The sequence below is a fragment of the Mandrillus leucophaeus genome, unplaced genomic scaffold (assembly GCF_000951045.1).
Source record: "Mandrillus leucophaeus isolate KB7577 unplaced genomic scaffold, Mleu.le_1.0 Scaffold400, whole genome shotgun sequence".
In the NCBI taxonomy this organism is placed as follows: Eukaryota; Metazoa; Chordata; class Mammalia; order Primates; family Cercopithecidae; genus Mandrillus; species Mandrillus leucophaeus.
Genome location: NW_012104255.1, coordinates 956,504 through 978,722, shown reverse-complemented (window position 1 = coordinate 978,722; position 22,219 = coordinate 956,504). Strand labels below are relative to the sequence as shown.

Here is a 22,219-nt window from a genome sequence, read left to right as displayed (position 1 = left end):
AACCTGCACATTATGCACATGTACTCTAGAACTTAAAGTATAATTAAAAAAAAAAAAGATAATAAAAGATAACTTTTTTTTGGGACAGGGTCTTGCTCTGCTGCCCAGGCTGGAATGCAGTGACATGATCATAGCTCACTACAGCCTCAATCCCCTGGGCTCAAGCAATCCTCCCCACTCAGCCTCCCCAAGTGCTGGGATTACAAGTGTGGCCACCACATCTGGCATTTTTAAATTTTTTGTAAAGACAAGGTCTCACTCACTACATTGCCTAGGCTGTTCTTGAACTCCTGGGCTCAAGTGATCCTCCTGCCTAGGCCTCCCAAAGTGCTGGGATTACAGGCATGAGCCACTGTGCCCAGCAAAAAATAAACTTAAAAAAAAAAAATTACCTGGGGAGCTTTACAAACTATTGATGCTTGGGCCTCACCTGCAAATATTCTGATTTAATCAAGGGACCAGGCAATACAATTGTTTTTAAAAAGCTTGTCAAGTGATTTTCACATGCACTCAGAGATAAGAACCATTTATCTATATTATGTCTAAATGAAACCTCCGCATATTTTCCAGATAAATATACTGAAACCGGAGGAGATGCAGTGATTTACACTTGATGATAACCCAATTTAGATCTGTACAAACTTTTAAAACTAATCGTACTCTTTAAAAAATGATGGCTCAAAATAAATGGAGACAGAATTATAGGGGAAAAAAGACAGAATGCTGAAGGGAAGATAATTTAGTCTTACTATACTTACCATATAGTCTGCAATATCCTCTGGCGCGTCACCATCAACATCAAACTTGAAGGTGACCATCTTGTTGTTGTGTGTCTCCAGCTGACACTCTACCATGTTATCTCCAGAGGTTGATACCTGAGTACAAACATTTCACTGGTTTAAGAGTCAGTCACTGTCTTTTCTTTGCAAATTGTGCAGGGAACATCTACACTAGTTCACATACAATATATGTGGAAAATGGCTTAAATAGTTCAGAATCTAAAAAGACTATGTTTTCCCTTGGTGGAATACCATCTAAACAGTCATTCTATGACTAATCTAACAGGTTCAAGTTACTCATAAAAAATAAGTTATAAATGTGATCCTGTGGTAAAGAAAACAATACAACTTTTATAAGAAAGCAAAAAAAAGTTATAATAGTCACTAGAGCTATCTGCAATGCAAAGATTTAAATTTAATAATTCATTTCCAAAATTCTCTTAATCTATAAATTGACTAAGCAAAAGAAGAGGCACTGCGAACGGAAATGTAAACTGGATCAATCTTTATGGACAGCAATCTAGCAACATATATCTTGAAATTTTAAAAATCTTCATATTTTGACCCATGAGTCCGACTCCTATGGATCTAATAAGGAAATAATCAGGGATAGATACAAAGATTTATGTTCAAGGATTTTGTTGCAAAGATATACAGATAGCCAAAAAGAGTAAAAGACAGCAAGTTAGAAAAAGGACAGACTGGGAAAAAGATGGAAAGAAAGAACATAAACCAAGAACATAGGGAATGATTAAGTTATTTCTCTGTATAAGCAGCTATTTAATATAGCCATTTAAAATGTCATGTTATCAAAAAATTAATGATACAGAAAAGCATACATGATATATTAGGTTTTTAAAAATACAGGATATAAAATTATATATAGGTTGAAGCAGTCAACTGAAATGTACATCATGTTGGTTAGAGATACGGGCTTTAAAGTCTGATTTAGGTTCAGATCTGACATTATCACTTGCTAGTTGAGTGATCTTAGGCAAATTACTTTGCTTCTCTGATTTTTTTTGTTTTTTTTTCAGATGGAGTTTTGTTCTTGTTGTCCAGGCTGGAGTGCAACGGCACAATCTCGGTTCACCGCAACATCCTGTCTCAGCCTCCCGAGTAGCTGGGATTACAGGCATGCACCACCATGCCCAGCTAATTTTTGTATTTTTAATAGAGATGGGATTTTATCATATTGGTCAGGCTGGTCTCAAACTCCTGGCCTCAGATGATCCACCAGCCTCGGCCTCCCAAAGTGCTGGGATTACAGGAGTGAGCCACTGTGCCCGGCCCACTCCTCTGATCTTTAGTATCTTCATTTGTAAAGATGAGTATACACTACGACCTATCATACAGGGTTATTGAAGGATTAAATGATAAAATGCATGGATAACATTTAGGGTGCCTACCACAAAAGAACTCAGTAGATTTTTGCTGCAATTACTAGTACTATTACAACCTTAATAATGTAAAACACTACATGTACATACAGGAAAAAGAGAGAAAAACAAACTAAAACATTAATAGGAGCTATCTCTGAATGGTGGTTACAAGTGGATTTTATTTTCTTTCTTATATTTCCTAAGTTTAACAATGAACACATAATACTCGTATTGGAAAGTCTGTAAAGGAGAGAAGGTTAGTTTAGAGAGGGTTTCACAATATTCTACAACTCACTTCTGTAGCACTGCCCCTCTCTGACCCTCCAGACCTCTATATGTACTCTTAACCAAACCATATTTACAAACTGACCTGAAGGACGGTAAGCTGAAATTTAGTCCCCTTCTCTGGTCGGGGACAGGAAGCTCTTCTCTGTTTGATCCGATCCTGTTTGCCATTTCCACTTGGGTTATCAGGGCTACTGATGTTTTCCTTCATAGTTGCCACATCTTGATTCAAGCTAGCAATATTTTCAAAAAAGTAACTCATTCCAGTCTTGACAGTAAAATTCTAAGAAAAACTCCCAATTATAAAACCATAAATAATGAGTTTAAGAAAAATTAATAAACACTACAATCTTTTTAAAAGTTATGACTGCACAACTCTGTGAATATACTAAAAGCCATTAAATCACGCACTTTAAATGGTGTATGATTTATATTTCAATAAAGCTTTTTCAAAAAGCTGAAAAATTAGGATCACACTGTATTTATTTAGCAAACATCTCACAGTGATGAGAATGAAAGAAAAACACTGCCAGTGATAGACCTCTGTGAAACCTTTTATCATGGGGTGCTCTTGATCGGTTTTATCTTGTTTGTTTAGGGGTTACTTTATTTATATCTTGAAATAAAACTTCTAAAACCAAAACAAATTATCACTCAAAATATACCTGTTTATGTAATGAACTCAACAGGGCAGACCAGGTATGGGAGACAAGAATAGTGTTCTGCAGGAGGCAGAACAAGAAATGAAAATGAATGATGTAAAAAGAGCTCAACATTATTCATTCTAATTAGTTACATTTTACAGGTCTACATCAATATTATTATGAAAGGGGAGGCTACCTTTTAGTTTATGTGTCAAAGGCATTTTTCAGGTTTTTCTTTAAACTCAAACATATTTCAATAAAAAAATTTCAATAAACACATTTGGAATTTAAATTACAAGCTCTAAGTTTCAGATATCTTTTTGAAACAGGTATCTTTCAAATTAATTTAAGCAAGTTATTTCTCCTAAAAACAACTCATGAAGCATCTATATATAAATGTACAAGAAGAGATAAAAATAACTCCTAAATTTTTTATGTCCATATGACAAAGAATTTGCATAAATATAAGTAGTGGAAGAAGATACATTAATACTGCCCTTAAGAGATTTTTAAATACACAGAGAAATGGCAGTAACAAGTAATCAGAGGATAAAAGGAATATAATTTTAGCCAATGGGCTATATCATTCACATTCCAAATTTACTTAACACACCAGTTTAGGGTTTGGGACAAGATGGCAGAAACTCAACTTTCCCTGCTCTGCCCCTCTAAGTACAGCTAAAAGTTCTAGAAATAATGTAGTGGACAATGACAGGAGGGCACAGAAGAGTGAAAAGATGAAAGTGGACTGGCTAGGGAACCCCAGGACTTGAGGAATATCATAGCAACTTGGTATCTTCCAATTACCCACCGAGTGAATAAAGGCAGTACAGGCAGTGTCTCCCAATTCCCAGTCCAGAGACAAAGGCAGCCCAAGCCCAGTGTCTCCTGATCCCCAACCCAGCAACAGAAGCGGACTTAAGTAGGTCCTGTCCTTCCCCAGTGGCACTGGTAGGGGCCCCACCAGTAAGTAGAGCATAGCCTGTAGAGCAGACCTGGGGGAGCAGGCCTAGGGAAGCACTCTCCACCTCTTGGCCCAGCAGTGGGGGCCAGGGGGTCCAGGTGAACAAAACAAACCAGAATAGCAGCACTGTAAGGATTCTGAAAACTAAATTGTCATCAGAATCATGGCCCACAAAAGCAGGCCAGAACCTATGCATCTAAACAAGAGTGACTGCTTGCTAACATAGAAAATTTCAATAGGCCGGGCATGGTGGCTCATGCCTGTAATCCCAACACTTTGAGAGGCTGAGGTGGGCAGATCACCTGAGGTCAGGAGTTTGAGACCAGCCTGGCCAACATGGCGAAACCCTGTCTCTACTAAAATAAGTTAGCTGGGCATGGTGGCATGTGCCTGTAATCCCAGCTACTCAGGAGGCTGAGGTAGGAGAATCGCTTGAACCCGGGAGGCGGAGGCTGCAGTGAGCCAAGATCACTCCACTGCATTCCAGCCTGGGCAACAGAGTAAGACTCCATCTCAAAAAAAAAAAAAAAAGACTTAAATAGGATCTACAGTCACCTGACATAATATCCAAATGCCCAGTAGACAAATGAAAATAAACTCCTTTGTCATACCCCAAAAACTAGAAAAATTACAACTTGAATGCAAAAAGGTAATCAACAGATGCCAATACCAAGATGAGTCAGTTATTGAAATCATCTAACAAGAATACGATGAGGCCAGGCACTGTGGTGCACGCCTATAATCCCAGCACTCGGGAGGCCAAGGCGGGTGGATCATTTGAGGTCAGGAGTTCGAGACCAGCCTGGCCAACATGGTGAAACCCCATATCTACTAAAAATACAAAAATTAGCCAGGCGTGGTGGTGGGAGCCTGTAATCCCAGCTACTTGGGAGGCTGAGGCACAAGAATCACTGGAACCCAGGAGGTGGAGGTTGCAGTGAGCCGAAATCTTGCCACTGCACTCCAGCCTGGGCAATAGAGTAAGACTCCATCTCAAAAAAAAAAAAAAAAAAAAAAAAAAAAAAAGAATAAGATGAATCAGATATTGGAATTATCTAACAAGAATTTTATTTATTTATTTAGACAGAGTCTCACTTTGTCACCCGGGTTGGAGTACAGTGGTATAATGTTAGCTCACTGCAACCTCTGCCTCCTGGATTCAAGCAATCCCCCAGCCCCAGCCTCCCAAGTAGCTGGGATTACAGGCATGCACCACCATACCTGGCTAAATTTTGTATTTTTAGTAGAGACAGGGTTTCACCATGTTGGCTGGGCTGGTCTTGAACTCCTGACCTCAAGTGATCTGCCTGTCTTGGCCTCCCAAAGTGCTAGGATTACAGGTGTGAGCCATTGTACCCGGACTCTGACAAGAATTTTAAAGCAGCTATCATCAAAATGCTTCAATAAGCAATCACAAATAATCTTGAGGCAAATGAAAAAACCAAAATCTTATAAAAGAAATAGAAGATTTTAAGAAGAACCACATAGAAAGTATAGCACTAAACAATCACAGAAGAAAAAAAAAAACCTCACTAAATAGGCATAATAGTAGAATGAATAGGACAAAGGAAACAATCAATGAACTTGAAGATAGAACAATAAAAACTATCCAATCTATATTTTATACAGAAAAATACTAGTTTTCAAGTACTAAATAATAATACAATTAAATATCTAGTTGTAATTTATTTCTTTAGATTAGCTAGAATTCTACTCTAAACTCTATTGTTTCTTCCTTCCTTAACCCTTTACCAGCTTTTCCTAGAACAGAAGGGTATAAATAAACACAATAAGAAAATGAACAATTAATTTCACAATCCATATGATCCCTACTAACATAAAAAAGCAAAAAACAAATCTAGTAATATTTTTATTAAACATCTTTATTAAACATTCACACAAGTACAAGAATACAGAAGCTTCTCTAGTCAGGATGCACTAAGCACCTAATGAGTACACAAACTTCAGCATATCCTCATTGTTCTCATGGTACTAATTTGAAGATACTTACCTTCGAACTAAATCTGGTTTTAGAAGAGCTGCTTGTTCAACTCCAACTGGTTGGGACACAGGCTGTAAACAGTACAGACAAAAAACTTGCTATGATAACAGTAAAATTCAAGCTAAATATACAATTTGTTACTATTCAGAAAACATGATAGTTTTGGTTACCTTGCAAACCTGGTAGAATATCTATGTTATTGGATGTCTGCATCAATCCTATTATTAACATTATTACCAAAGATAAATAAAATTTAACAATACACCAAGTACATCTTATAAATGAAGATTTTTCATTTGAAAAAGTTAGCGCTGTTATATGTACTTTTGTTTGAGTTATTTTTCAATGGAAGACACTACTACTGAGCTTCCAGTCCTAGTTGTAAAACTACTACTTAAGAGAAGAGTTACTACCACTCTACAAGAAGATAAATCAATGACTCAGGCATTAACTTAATGTGTAGTCTGTCTGTCTCGCCTCTCTTTTCTCTAGATGATTTCAACTATCCCTTCAAGGAATTAGTATTCAGCAGCTGCAACATTGGCTTCCAGGAGAAAAGTTTTTAAGCTCTTAATCGGACAAATACCAATTCTACTGGAAAATAATTTTACATTTACCTAATCCATCCTCTATGCACTGCCACTAGTGATAGCAGAGTGATCTTAGAATGCAAATCTAACAAAATTGATAATTTCCTTACCCAGTTTATACCCTATATGATGGCTCCTTATCTTCTGTAAGATTAAGGTCCTTCAGATGGCAAATAATGTTCTCAATGAACTGGCCTGTACCTGATTATCCAGCCTTATCTCTCTGTTTGAAGCCACACTAAACTGTAGCTCCTCTGTATAAATTAGGCTCTTCTGCATACTGTGACTCTACTTATATTCCTCCACTTCCCTAAACTATTTCAAACTATTTCATCATTCTAATTAACCCATACTGAGAAATTTTTTCCTGGATAAATTAGACTAGCTTCTAATTATAGATTAGATAATTAGCTCTTTAACATAATCACTGTTTAAACACTGAGAGCAAATATTTCAGCAAATAGTTTTTTTTTGTATACTTAAGATTCAACAAAATGTATGTGATTTAACTAATGTTTGTATAGTCCCAGTAAAAGTTGGAACAGTAACATGGCATCCTAATGCATAAATCCAGAGACAAGTGTATGTACTAAGCAAAGAGAAACAAAACATAGTTATTATATAACAATATGGAATTATATTTTATAATCACTTGCAATTATTAATGGGGTTATTAATGCTACTTTGTGCTAGTGCTCAGAATCATGGCTAATGTTTGGTTTATCCGCCATCATATCTGATAGCTACAAGTCAAGCTCTGTCATAATATTTCTAAGGGTTTCAAAATTAATATTTACAAATAGGTGCTGGGCCATTTTTGCAGATGTCTTTCAAATTTAATGAAATGTTTCATTTTTACTTTCATTTGTTTGTTTTATGTTTTGAGATGGAGGCTCGCTCTGTCACCCAGGCTGGAGTACAGTGGTGTGATCTCAGCTCACTGCAACCTCCACCTCCTAGGTTCAAGCGATTCTCCTGTCTGAGCCGCCAAGTAGCTGGGACTACAGGTGCGTACCACCACACCTGTATTTTTTTTTTTCTTGTATTTTTAGTGGAGATGGGGTTTCACCATGTTGGCCAGGCTGGTCTCGAACTCCTGACTTCAAGTGATCCACCTGCCTTGGTCTCCCAAAGTGCTGGGATTACAACCGTGAGCCACCACGCCTGCTCCATTTTTACTTTTGTTTAAAACTACAGTCAGTCCTTTTTATCTGTGGATTCCGCATCCGTGGATTCCGCATCCATGGATTCAGCCAATCTTGGATTGAAAATGTAATATTCTGGCTGGGCATGGTGGCTCACACCTGTAATCCCAGCACTTTGGGAGGCCAAGACAAGAGGACTGCTTGAGCCCAGGAGTTTGAAGTTACAGTGACCTATGATTACACCACTGTAGCCCAGCCTGGGCAACAGAGCAAGACCCTGTCTTAAAAAAAGAAAAAGAAAAAGACAAGACAGTATTTTCAGGATTCAGAACCCTTGGATATGGAGGGCTGACTTCATGTGTGTGATTCCACAGGGCCAACTGTAGGGCTTAGCATCCTTGGATTTTGGTATCCAAGAAAAGTCCTGGAACCAATCCCCTACAGATACCAAGGGACGATTGTACTGTAGTGTTGCATATTGATATAATGGTGACCTACCCTAAGATTATCAGATTTGAGGCTTCGTAAGTCTGTTTGTACAAAGTTGAATTTATTTTTTTCTTATTACCAAAGCAAGATGAATATAGATAAGCTTGTTTAACACCTTGGTGTATATTCTTTGAGACCATTTTCTGTACACACACACACACACGTTTTTAATGTAATCATAATGTATGTACTCTTTTATAATCTTCTTTTTACTTAAAACATGTTAAGTGTTTAAGCACATGTTAAGGGCTACATAATATCCTTTAGTATAAACATACCATTATTTATTTAATGGCGCAAGTAAGGGAGACAAACATCTAATTTTTTTGCTATTTGCAACTGTATTTCATATTGTGAGGAACATTCTTGTAGCCAAATCTTTGTATGCATTCTTAATTATTTCTTTGGAAGCCTTTCTAAAAATGGAATTGCTAGACATTTTTAAGGCTTGATATATATTGCCAAATTGCTCTTCAGAAAGGTCTAACCAGTTTACAGTCCTACCAGATGTTTGTGAAAGTATCCATTTTCCTCTACATTTGGTATTTGCTATCCTATAAAAATGTTTAATTATTAAATGTATATAACATTATAAAATGTAGGAAAATGGGAAAAATCACCTAGAATGCTGTTTTCCTAACATGGCTGTGATTATAATATTTGCTATAATATTATAGGCTTTTTTCATGTGTATAAATGGTTGCAATTATACAGTTTTTTTCTGCTTTTTAAAATGTATTAAATATTTTTCCTTACCTTTATTGGCCTGCATTATTCCAGTTTTTAATAGGCACATGATAGGACAATAAGTATTCATATTTATCTAACTCCTCCCCTATTCCTAGATAACTAACTTACTGCCAATTTTTATTACATATACATAAAAATATAGTAAAAATACAGAGATAGCTACCATAGCTAACATTCACTATGAAACAAGCATCGTAGTATGTGCTTTTGCTTCCTTTTTATTTTCTTCAGATTAATTTCTAGGATTGGCAATATCAGATCATGAACATTTTTATGGCACAGTTTTTCTTCCTATGTCACCCTTTCCTTTCTTATTTCTACCTTCACACATTTATTGGAAACCTAGTGTGTAGCAGGCACTGTGCTAAGAGGCAGTGAGAATACAAAATGAATCTGATGGAGCCTTGGAGTCAAATATTAAACATATATAATAAAGAGTGGGCTGGGCACAATGGCTCACATTGGAAGGCTGCACTTTGGGAGGCTGAGGCGAGTGGATCACCTGAGGTCAGAAGTTTGAGACCAGCCTGACCAATATGGAGAAATCCCATCTCTACTAAAAATACAAAAATTAGCCGGGCGTGGTGGTATGCACCTGTAGTCCCAGCTACTCAGGAGGCTGAGGCAGGAGAACTGCTTGAACCTGGCAGGTGGAGGTTCCAGTGAGCCGAGATTGTACCATTGTACTCTAGCCTGGGTGACAAGAGCGAAACTCTGTCTCAAAAAAAAAAAAAAGAAAAGAAAAGAAAAAAAAAAGAAAAGTAGATACAGCTACTTCTGCTGGGGCAGGAGCAGGGAATCAATCTTGTTATATTCTTGAGGCTCCCCTAACTGGTTCTGAGGTCTTATGTAACGCCAAACCTTGGGAAGGTGTTGAGGAGGATCTTTCTCCTTTATTTGCTCCACCACACCTTTCCTCCTCCCATTGGTGGTTCTCAGCCCCAGAAGGGGAGATGGGAAGACCAAAGAGATAAAAAGCTAAGACCACGTACAACATCCCAGAGATTCTTACTCAGTTATTATGGAGTGAAGGAGACCAGTAAAACTGGGATATACTTTTAAACATTTCATAAATTGCTTTATTGTATTATTGATGTTACAAAGCATATCTCTCTCCCCTGAAGTACTTTTAACAACCACTATTTGTTGAGCACTTATTACATGCCAGATGCTTCTCATATTTTATATCACCTAATCCTAATAAGCCTGCAATACAGGCATTTTTTATAACATTATAAAAATTTTCCAACACATAGAAAAGTGGAATTGTTCTGTGAAAAACTATATATCCAACACCACTCATAGTCTATGGGATTTTACTATAGGTACATTATCCCATATATTTCAAAGTAGGTTGCAAACGCAAGATAGGCATTTTAAAACTTTTACAACCATTTAAAAGCATTTCACACCAAAAAGAACCAAAGCTGGGTGAGATTAAATAACTTTCCTCTAGTCACACAGTGAGTTCAAAGAGCCAGAGTTGAAATCCAGGTGTAACCAATGACACAAATTGACTCAAGCCTATATGTATGCTGTATATACCTGGTTAACAGTGGAATTTTTGCTTATTTAATTAAAGAAAATTATCACTGTGCATGATGCCCACTTCCATATTTTTATATTTATATAGAATTCTTCATCTATAAAGACGTTGTCTTACATAAGCCCAATCGTTGGTGAAGGCAAGATTCTAAACATTTTTTTTTTTTTTTTTTTGAGACAGGGTCTCACTCTGTTGCCCAGGCTGGAGTACAGCCTCAACCTCCCAGGCTCAAAGTGATTCTCCCACTTCAGCCTCCTGAGCAGCTGAGACTTACAGGCACATGCCACCACACCTGGCTAATTTTTTTTTAAAAATTTGGGCCAGGTGTGGCGGCTCATGCCTATAATCCCAGCACTTTGGGAGGCTGAGGCAGGCGGATCACCTGAGGTCAGGAGTTGGAGACCAGCCTTCAACAGGTGAAGCCCTGTCTGTACTAAAAATACAAAAATTAGCCAGATGTGGTGGTGCATGCCTGTAATCCCAGTTACTCGGGAGGCTGAGGCATGGGAATTGCTTGAACCCAGGAGGTGGAGGTTGCAGTGAGCCATGATTGTGCCACTGCACTCCAGCCTGGGTGACAGAGTGAGACTGTCTCAAAAAAAAAAAAATTTTTTTTTTGTAGAGATGGGGGTCTCAGTGTGTTGCCCAGGCTGGTCTCGAACTCCTGGGCCCAAGTTATCCTCCTGCCTTGACCTTCCAGAGTGATGGGATTACAGGTACGAGCCACCGTGCCAGGCCTGAACAATGAAATTTACCCTAAGTTAAAAAACTGATCCAAAAGCACAGTTCCTAGGATAAAACTCACATAATGACATTCAGGCTATTACATAGGCCAAAATGATGAAAACATACCAGCACTACAAAGACTGACACATAAAAGAGTGACAGGAACTATGAGAGATGAAAGTGATAGGAATTAGGAAGAAGTTCCATTAACTGTAAGGCAGACAGAACTGAATTGAGGGGAGCCTAACTTCATGAAAGCATACTTAAATTCCAAACTTATTCTAATACTGCCCCCTGTTAAGTGATCAAAGGTCTGTAAGAACTAGCAAACTGATCAAGCACTGGTATCGCCTCAGCCCCACAAAGCTTTCTACAGATATTTGGAAAAAGTAACTAACATTTTTTTTTTTTTTAATGGCAAGAATAAGAATGCACACTGGAGAAGAAAAGGAGAAGACAGACTGAGCCATTTTGCAGTTTGGAAGATAGAGACCTTATAAGTAAAGTCAAATGAGCAAGGATACAGACAGGAAACATTTTGCCAGCCCTGCATGTTGGAGATCATAGTCTTTAATGTATTTTATTATTTCAGAACATTGGATAATTCATTATGGGAGTAAAAAAAGTAAACCACACTTCAGTACAGACGAACCAGAATAAACCAACGCTCACTAATATATAGAAAGTGTGCATCTCCTTGTCCTCAAGCTATAGGCCTATGAAAGGGTTTAATCATCATTCAAGAGAAGAATTAGGCAGGGTGTGGTGGCTCATGCTTGTAATGCCAGCACTTTGGGAGGCCGAGGCAGGCGAATCATTTGACGTGAGGAGTTCAAGACTAGCCTAGCCAATATGGTAAAACCCCATCTCTAGTGAAAGTACAAAAATTAGCCGGGTGTGGTGGCATGTGCCTATAATTCTAGCTACTTGGGAGGCTAAGGCAGGAGAATCGCTTGAACCTGGGAGGCAGAGGTTGCGGTGAGCTGAGATTGCACAACTGCACTCCAGCCTGGGCGACAGAGCGAGACTCTGTCTGAAAAAAAAGAGGAAAACGGAAGTCAAATAAAATCTACATGAGGTCAGAGAGTTGTGCAGGGGAGTCCAGATCCTGCAGGGCTTTATAGGCCATTAGTACATTATTGTGGCTTTTACTGTGAGAGAGATGAGCAATGAGAGGTTTTGGGTCTCTGAGACATGTTGTGACCTGCATTTTAAAATTATCACTGCTTCCTACAATAAGAAAAAGGTTATAAAAGAACAAAAGCAAAAGCAAGAACAATTAGGAGACTACTACAATTATTCAAGTAAGAGATAAGGCTGGGCACAGTGGCTCACGCCAGTAATCCCAACACTTTGGAAGGCCAAGGCAGGCAGATCACTTGAGGTGAGGAGTTCGAGATCAGCGTGACCAACATGGTGAAACCTGGTCTCTACCAAAAATACAAAAATTAGCCAGATGTGGTGGCAGGTGCCTGTACTCCCAGCTACCTGGGAGGCAGAGGTTGCAGTGAGCTGAGATTGTGCCACTGCACTCCAGCCTGGACAAGACAGCAAAAAAAAAAAAAAAAAAAAAGAGGTGAATTAGACCAGCACGACAATGGTGAAGGTGTTGAGAAGTCAGGATGCAGATATATGTTAAAGTAAGAGTCAAATCAAATATACACAATGGAGCACTATGCAGCAATAAACAAGAATGAGATATTGTCATGGATGGAACTGGAGGTCATTATACGAAGTGAACAATAAGCCAGGCACAGAAAGACGAACTTGGCATGTTCTCACTTATGCGTGGGAGCTAAAAATTATAACAATTGAACTCATGGAGATAGAGAGTAGAAGGATGGTTACCAGAGGCTGGGAAGGGTAGCGGGGAGAGTCAGGAGGGGAGTGGGGAAGGTTAATGGGTACAAAAATTAATTAGAAAAGCTGAATAAGATCTAGTATTTAATAGCACAAGTCAACTATAGTCGATAATTTAATTGTACATTTAAAAATAATTAAAAGTATAATTAGATTGTAACACAAAGGATAAATGCTTGAGGTGATAGATACCCCATTTACCTTGATGTGATTATTATGCATTGTATGCCTGTATCAAAGTATCTCTTTTTATTCTTTTGAGACAAGGTCTTGCTCTGTCAGCCAGGCTGAAGTGCAGTAACGTGATTAAGACTCACTGCAGCCTTGATCTCTCAGGCTCAAGCAATACTCCCATTCAGCCTCCTGAGTCGCTGAGACTACAGGCATGGGCCACCATGCCCAGCTAACTTTTTATACATATATTTACTTTAAGTTTTTAAGTTCTGGGATACATGTGCCGAACATGCAGGTTTGTTACATAGGTATACATGTGCCATGGTGGTTTGCTGCACCTATCAAACTGTCATCTAGGTTTTAAGCTCCACATGCATTAGGTATTTGTCCTAATGCTCTCCCTCCCCTTTCCCCACATCCCCCGACAGGTCCCAGTGTGTGATGTCCCCCTTCCCGAGTCCAAGTGATCTCATTGTTCAGTTCCCACCTATGAGTGAGAACATGCAGTGTTTGGTTTTCTGTTCCTGTGTTAGTTTGCTAAGGATGATGGTTTCCAGCTTCATACATGTGGGTATCTACTCAAAGGATTATAAATCATTCTACTGTGAAGACACATGCACACGTATGTTTACTGCAGCACTATTTACAATAGCAAAGACTTGGAACCAACCCAAATGCCCATCAATGATAGACTGGATAAAGAAAATGTGGCACGTATACACCATGGAATACTATGAAGCCATAGAAAAGAATTTTTTATTTTTTATAGAGACAGGATTTCGCCATGTTGCCTTGGCTGATCTCAAACTTCTCGGCTTAAGTGATCCTCCTGCCTCGGCCTCTCAAAGTGCCGGGATTACAGGGGAGAGCCACCATCTCCAAGCCTAAAATATCTCATGTACCCCATAAATATATGCACCTGCTATTTACCCACAAAAATTTGTAAAAGGAGTCAAAAGACATGCTGATAGTTTGAAGTAAAATATGAGAGAAAGCAAAGAATAAAAGATGACCAGAGCTGACCGAGTGTGGTGGCTCACACCTATAATCCCAGCACTTTGGGAGGTCGAGGTCGGGGGATCACTTGAAGTCAGGAGTTCGAGACCAGCCTGGCCAACATGGTGAAACCCCATCTCTACTAAAAGTACAAAAATTAGGCGGGCATGGTGGTGTGCACCTGTAAGTGCCTGTAATCCCAGCTACTTGGGAGGCTTAGGCAAGAGAATCACTTGAACCCGGGAGGTGGAGGTTGCAGTGAGCCAAGACAGCAACACTGCACTCCAGCCTGGGGGACAGAGCGAGACTCTCTCAACAAACAAACAAAAAAACATAGCCATATGGCTTGAGTAAGGGAAGACAGAGTTGCTATTTGTTGAGATGGGGATGACAGTGAAAAGAGCCGGCTTGGGGTGGTGACAAGTGCAAACATAAGTGTTCGATTTCGGATATATTTAATTTCAAACATCATTATACAACCAAGTGGAGATCTTGCGTGTACACTTGAGATACATGGCAAAAAATAATATAAATTCTCTCCTAGAACACAAAGTCAAAAGCAAAGTCACCTAAGGTATATGAATGCGTGCGTGTGCATGCACACACACACACACACACGCACAATTTCCTAGTCTGTCTGCTGAGAACTCTAGAAGCAATAACTCCCCAGTAGCAGCAAACACACCCAATACTCAGGCTTTTTTCTAAATTACATTACCCACTAAAAGGAATCAGGGGGAGTCTGAGGTGAGGGTATTGCTTGAGCCCAGGAGTTGATGACCAGCCTGGGCAACTGAGCGAGACCTCGCCTCTACAAAAAATAAAAACTAAAAAAATTAACTGGGCATGGTGGCACATGCATATAGTCCCAGCTATTTGGGAGGCTGAGATGGGAGGATTGTTTGAGCCCAGGAGCCAGGTTGAGGCTGCAGTGAGCCATGATCTTGCTACTGGCACACCACCTTGAGTGACAGAGCAAGACCCTGCCTCAGAAAAACCTTTTTAAATGTAAATAAATAAATTAATTAAAGGAATCAGAGCTCCATGGAGAAATAGCTGGATTCCAGGGTAGGAGCAGGGAACAGACAAAATGAGCCTGTAATATCTGTCTTGCTGTGGTTAGAAAATAAGGAAGTATTCAAAGAATGATGAGAAAATGTCAAAAGGACACAAATGCTACCATGAATGGGTATTTTAACCATCTAAATAAATAATAGTAGTATTATATTATAACCTAGTAAATAAAATAAGGTCCCCATGAGTTCATACAAACATACATAAATAAATAAATAAATAAATAAATAAATAAATAAGGGAGAATGGCCAGCTAATAAATATGAAGAGGAATGATGGAGCTAGCAAATCATAAATGGATGCTAAAACTACTGAGTGAAAGGGATATTTACATAGCTTCAAAATATCTCCCCACAAATAACTCATAAACTATAAGGGAGGAAACAATAACCTCACAGCAGAGAAGCTTGGCAGGCCCCACTTGAACCAAGTAATAAAAGTTAACTTCACCAATATTGGGACAAACTGGCATTACTTCTATTATGATGCACTGATAAGAAGACAACATCACTTACACAGTATTCCTGCCAAGAATGCATTATCTGAATATAATCATGAGGAAACTTCAAACAAACCCAAACTAAGAGACATCCTATAAAAAAAAAACTGGCCTCTGCATTGCAATACTGTCAAGAAAGACAGAGAAAGGTTGAAGAATCGCTCAAAATTAAAACAGACTAAATACAAAAAAGATTTGAATAGGCACTTCACCAAAGAAGGTATCTGAATCTCTAATAATTATACAAAAAAAAACGCTCAACATCATTATTTATCAGGAAAATGCAAGTTAAAAACCACAATACATAACCACATCAAACCCATCAGAACAGCTAAAATTTAAACGACTGACAACAGATAAGGATGCAGAGTAACTGGAAGTCTCATACATTGCCAGCGGGAACGTATTTTGGTACAACAGCTTTGGAAAACTGTCTGGCAATGTAAGGTATGTCTAAAACTACCCTTATTCTGTGACCTAACAATCCCATTCCTAAGTATATACACAAGAGAAATGAATTCATATATTCACCAAAAAATATACAGGAAAGCTCACAGCAGCTTTATCCATAAAAGCCAAAAACTGGAACCAATCCTAATGTACATGGATAGAAGAATGGATAACTGAATCATGGTATATTCTACAATGGAACAACTACCAGCAATGAAACAAACTACTGATATATGTAACAATGTAGATGAATCTCGGTGAACTTTCTAGGGGGCTGGAAGTGTTCTGTATCTTCATTTGCATTTCATGAAGGTATACATATGTGAACACTTATCAAACTGCACATTTAGGATACCTTAATTAATGTATATAGCTTGTTAAAAAAATTTGAAAAATAGCTGGTATGATTCAATCCTGATAAAATACCAGACGTTTTCCATGCATACACAGCATGGAAAACATCTAGAAAAACTACAAAAGTTTTGTTTTTGAGAGGTAGGAGCATAGGTAACTTTAACTTTCTTTATACATTTCTGTACTTTAAAAAGTATTTATGAGAAGGAAAGTTATTTTTAAAAAGCTCCTTTTGTGTGTGTGTGTGAGACGGAGTTTCACTCTTCTTGCCCAGGCTGGAGTGCAATAGCGTGATCTTGGCTCACCGCAACCTCCGCCTCCCAAACCGATTCTCCTGCCTCAGCCTCCTGAGTAGCTAGGACTACAGGCATGTGCCACCACGCCCAGCTAATTTTGTCTTTTTAGTAGAGATGGGGTTTCTCCATATTGGTCACGCTGGTCTTGAACTCCCGACCTCAGCTGATCCACCCACCTTGGCCTCCCAAAGTGCTGGGATTACAGGCATGAGCCACTGCGCCCAGCCTAAAAAGCTATTTTCATGTGAGGAAATAAAAGATCCATACCAAGACATATAAAAGATGTATGCCATACCCAAAGAATTCTGAAAATTAACAAAATATATACACCAAACTTTTTACTTATAAAGATAAAGAATGCCACCTATAAGCACTTAGGAGGAAAAGGGAACAAAAAAAATCAGACAGGCCTAGGCTTCTCTTCTGAAGCTTCAGCTAGAAGAAGACAAAAGAACAAAATATGTAGATGGGAAAAAAAGATTGTAAACTGATTTTTTTTTAATGTCCGACAAGTTATTGTTCATGTGTGAATATAAATGAAAGGTCAGTTTCAGGTATCCAAAGAATCAGAAATTTCAAACCCAAGTAACTTTGAAAAATTACACAAAGCCATTCTTCAAACTACATAGGCACTTAGCAAAATTTAAAAATCAAGAATAGAGAATATGTGGTATAAAAACTGGTGATCTATACTAAAACCAATAGTTAATATTAAGTCCAAATTGTTAGAATTATAGCTTCAAAATTGAATGTACACATATAAATCGAGAATATAACTGTATAATATGATAAAATTATGTTAAAAAGCTTTCATAATTGCTATCCTCCCAAAACAATAGTTTGCCTTTTTCTTAAATACCTTACCATGGTAATCCACAAATAATCAGTTTTTTAGCTCATTCAACCAACCTCCCAAATTGAAAAGTTCAACTGTGCTGCTATTTACAAAGCTGGCTCCTTCCTGGAAAAATGAGATCAATCTGAAAGGTTCTCCCCACTTCAACATCTTCAGTATTCTAACTGATTTACATTACAAAAGGGAGAGGGCTGAATAATGTCACTGGAAATCAATCCAAATGACTAATGTCCTTATTATTACCAGTTTCAATAATATGAATAGATACAAAGCAATACATGCCTTTTGGGAACACTTTTTGACAATGTTCAGCAAACACACCCACTGTTTAAACCGATTTCCCTTCAATTAGAATAAAGCAATTTCACATAAATACAATACTGTGCTAAATAGTGTTTTTACAGAAATAGTCTGATTCCTTGGAAACTAGAATCTCTCTCTAGAAAAATCAGTTACAACTTTCTCAATTTTTACACAAATATTTCCATGTAATGGAATTAACTACTTTACAGACAAAGTTACAGTGAAGATTAAATGAAATTACACTGCTTGATAAGTTTCACTCCATTAGAATGCCTCAGACTCAGCTACCCGGGAGGCTGAGGCAGGAGGATCATTTGAGCCCAGGAGTTCAAGGCTGCAGTAAGCTATGACAGTGCCACTGCACTAGGTGACAGAGTGAAATCATATCTCAAAAAAAAAAAAAAAAAAAAAGATGAAAAAAGAGGGTGGGAGGAAGGGAGGGAGGGAGGAAGGAAGTAACGAAGGCAGCTAGCTAGTCTCAGAAACTGGTTACATAATAAAATGGTCTTTACCAGAATACATGTGTGGAGCGTTTTAATAATATTCACTTACAGTAGGCCCATGGATATTTCCGAACAAATCAAACATAGAGAATCTTTTACCAATTAATGTCAGTGTTACACACATCAACAGAGTCCATTCTTCATATAGTTTCTGTACTGTTTTGTAAGCACTGAAAGAATAGAAATGTCACCAGAAACAAAGCCAATTTTTTAAACCACTGATAACCACAGTAACCATCTCTATGGGTCTAAAACATACCATGGCTAGAATTAAAATAAAGACATTACCTTCACTGATTAAGAAACTGGAATTAACAAAGAAAATGATTCCATTGGCTAAGCTATGAAATAGTAGTAAAATAGAAAATGCTAATAAGAACCAGAATTTCTAGAGTAATCTTACAAATACACAACTCAGCTATGCTAATATGCAGATTTAGCCATGAAAACAAGTAATACATAACATTTCAATGACTCCTGATGCATTCAAAGTCTGAAATCTGGCCAATCCAGTCAGTACTTATGAAAACAATATCAACAAAAATCTGAATGAAACCCCTGCTTCTAGTTGTCAATGCTAGATATTTGCAACAACAAAATCACTAAGTTATTTTCCCTTTTGATGTCAATCCACATTATTCATGTAGGTAAGAGAAATTCTGCGACTGAATCAATATGGCAACAGTGAACATATACATCTGTCTTACCAACTACTTAATACTCTAGAAAGCAACAGAAATGATTACTTTAAAAACTAGAATTGGCCAGGTACGGTGGCTCACGCCTGTAATCCTAGCACTTTGGGAGGCCAAGGCGGGTAGATCACTTCAGGTCAGCAGTTTGAGACCACCCTGGCCAACATGATGAAACCCTGTCTCTACTAAAAGTACAAAAATTAGACGGGAATTGCTTGAACTCAGAAGGCGGAGGTTGCAGTGAGCCAAGATCGTGCCACTGCACTCCAGACTGGGCAACAGAGCAAGACTCCCATCTCAAAGCAAAAAACAAAAACAAAAACAAAAACTAGAATACAGTCACAACATCCCAGAAAAACTAAAAAGAATGCCATCCACAGATCATAAACGGTAAAGAACCTTCCAAAAGAACAGAAACCAATAGATCACATCCATGGGTAACAAAATTTATGGAAACCAAAGCTTCAAACACACACATATAGGAGAAAACTACTGCAAAGTTAGGAGTGATTTGCGGAAGCTCTAAAACTACTCAATGGACACCAGAGATTGCCTGGCTTTGGGGAATTCATCTGGGAGATTAAATGATATGGTGAATTAAGAGCAGCTAGGTAAGCTAGGCAATCCTATCCTCTCCTAACCTCTCATTATGCTGAATAGTGAGCAGCAAGGAAATTTGCCCAAAAACTCAAGGTAGAGCCTGAGAGGAAGAACAAATCTATAGGTAACAAACTACTAAGAAAACGTGTTCCCAACACAACTCTTCCCTCCTCTACAATAACTGGCAGCAAGGCAGGCTACTGTAAGTAAACAAATCAGACAGGTGAACAGGATCCTTAAATATGACTGAACAAAAAGCCAAGAATCACCAAATCCTTGAGAAACACTAAAATTTAGGAAAAAAAGAAGCACCAAACTCAAGAAAGAGATTAACTCTTTAGAATAATAAGGATCCTTAATGCTGCCTGGCAATCTCACTACATTTCCCTTGTTCATTCATTCTACTACCATTCTTCTATATAACTATTTAATACTTCTGCTTCCATCATTAAACTTCTAATACACACTCCCTCCCCTAACTTCATTCTCAGCTGATGACATTGCTTCCATTTCACTGAGAAAATAAAAAAGGCAACAAAAAGAGAATTTCCATAACATCTACCCACCTAAATAGCATTTAGAGCCATAATCTCTATCTTCACACTTATTATTATGGACAACTGTACTCCTATGCTAAGGCCAACCCCTCTATTTAGAAACTAAATGTTATCTCCTCTCACCTTCTCAAGGACATCACTATGATAATTTTTTCTTTCCTATTTCAAGAAATTTTCCCTCATTCCTAAATCATTCTTCCTCTAAATGAGATTATTTCTCCATGAAAACAAACCCTCTCAACCAGAGCTCACTGGAAATGATTGATTACAAAGTTGAGGCAAGGAAGAATAGGATAGGTCTGGAACATCTTATTGTGTACAGATAAGTTCAAAGAATGATGGGAGCTGATGGTGGCTGATGCCTATAATCCCAACACTTTGGGAGGCTGATGCAGGAGGACTGCTTGACACCAGGAGTTTGAGACCAGCCTGGGCAATATAGCAAGACTCCATGTCTATGAGAAAACAACAACAAAAGGCCGGGCATGGTGGTGCACGCCTAGAGTCCCAGCTACTTGTGAGGCTTAGGTAGGAGGATTGCTTGAGCTCAGGAGGTTGAGGCTACAGTAGACCATGACTGAGCCACTGCACTCCAGCCTGGGTGACAAAGCAAGACCCTGTCACCTAAAAAAAAAAAAAAGGTCAGAAGGTCGGGCCCAGTGGCTCACGTCTGTAATCCCAGCACTTTGGGAGAACAAGGCGGGGAAGATCACCTTGAGGCCAGGAGTTTGAAACCAGCCTGGCCAACATGGCGAAACCCTGTCTCTACTAAAAATACAAAAAGTAGCCAGGCGCGGTGGCAGGCGTCTGTAATCCCAGCTACTTGGGAGGCTGAGACAGGAGACTCGCTTGAACCTGGGAGGCGGAGGTTGCAGTGAGCTGAGATTGCACCACTGAACTCCATCCTGGGCAAGAGAGCAAGACTCTGGCTCAAAAAAAAAGTGGGAGTGGTAAACAGACATAAATGGAACTCAGATTTCAATATTTTACTAGAGGTGGTAAAATGTCGGTATCGGTAGGGTGTAAGTTCGTGTGTGTGTGTGTGTGTGTGTGTATGGATACCTTAAAGCAACCACTAAGAAAACTGTACAGTATAATATACTCAAAACAGTATAAATAAAACAAGAAGTTCATGACCAGCCTGGGCAATATAGCGAGACCCCATCTCTCATTAAAAAAAAAAAAAAAAGCAAAAGAAAACCAAGAAGGAATCCTAAAAACTTTCAAATAACCCACAGGTGGGTAAGAAAAGAGAAATACAAGAAGGAGAAACATAGAGAAGAAACAAAATGCAAATACTAACATGGTAGACTTAAGTCCTAGAATATAAAAAATGACTTTGAATGCTAAACAGTCTAAATATGCCAACTAAGAGACATTGGCAGAAGGGATAAAAAACACGGATAAACATTAACTATACACTTTCTACAAGAAACTCACTTCAAACACAGGATAGGCTGAAAGTAAAAGGACGGAAAAATATATCATGTTGACATTAAGTAATAAAAAGCAGCAGGGAGTATGTAATATCAGATAAAGTTGACTTCACATGAAAGAAAATTACAAGAAATGAAGAGGGATAAAATATAATGATAAAAAGATCAATCCACTAAAAAGACATAGCCATCCTAAACATGGATGCACCAAATAAGAGAGCTTCAAAACAGAAGTAAAAAAAAAAAAAAAAAAAAAAAAAAAAA

At 38.3% G+C, this 22,219-nt stretch overlaps 1 protein-coding gene across 2 annotated transcripts in view; it reads right to left on the bottom strand.

The window, feature by feature from the left end:
* The window catches only part of WNK3 (WNK lysine deficient protein kinase 3), a 192,030-nt gene that overhangs the window by 68,154 nt on the left and 101,657 nt on the right, over positions 1-22,219 (bottom strand). For both annotated transcript variants that reach the window (XM_011991993.1, XM_011991994.1), the window contains exons 11-13: positions 6,066-6,127; positions 2,532-2,679; positions 759-875 (exon numbers count right to left, since the gene is read on the bottom strand). In XM_011991993.1, the coding sequence (XP_011847383.1) occupies positions 759-875; positions 2,532-2,679; positions 6,066-6,127 (327 nt within the window). The remainder of the gene's footprint in view (positions 1-758; positions 876-2,531; positions 2,680-6,065; positions 6,128-22,219) is intronic.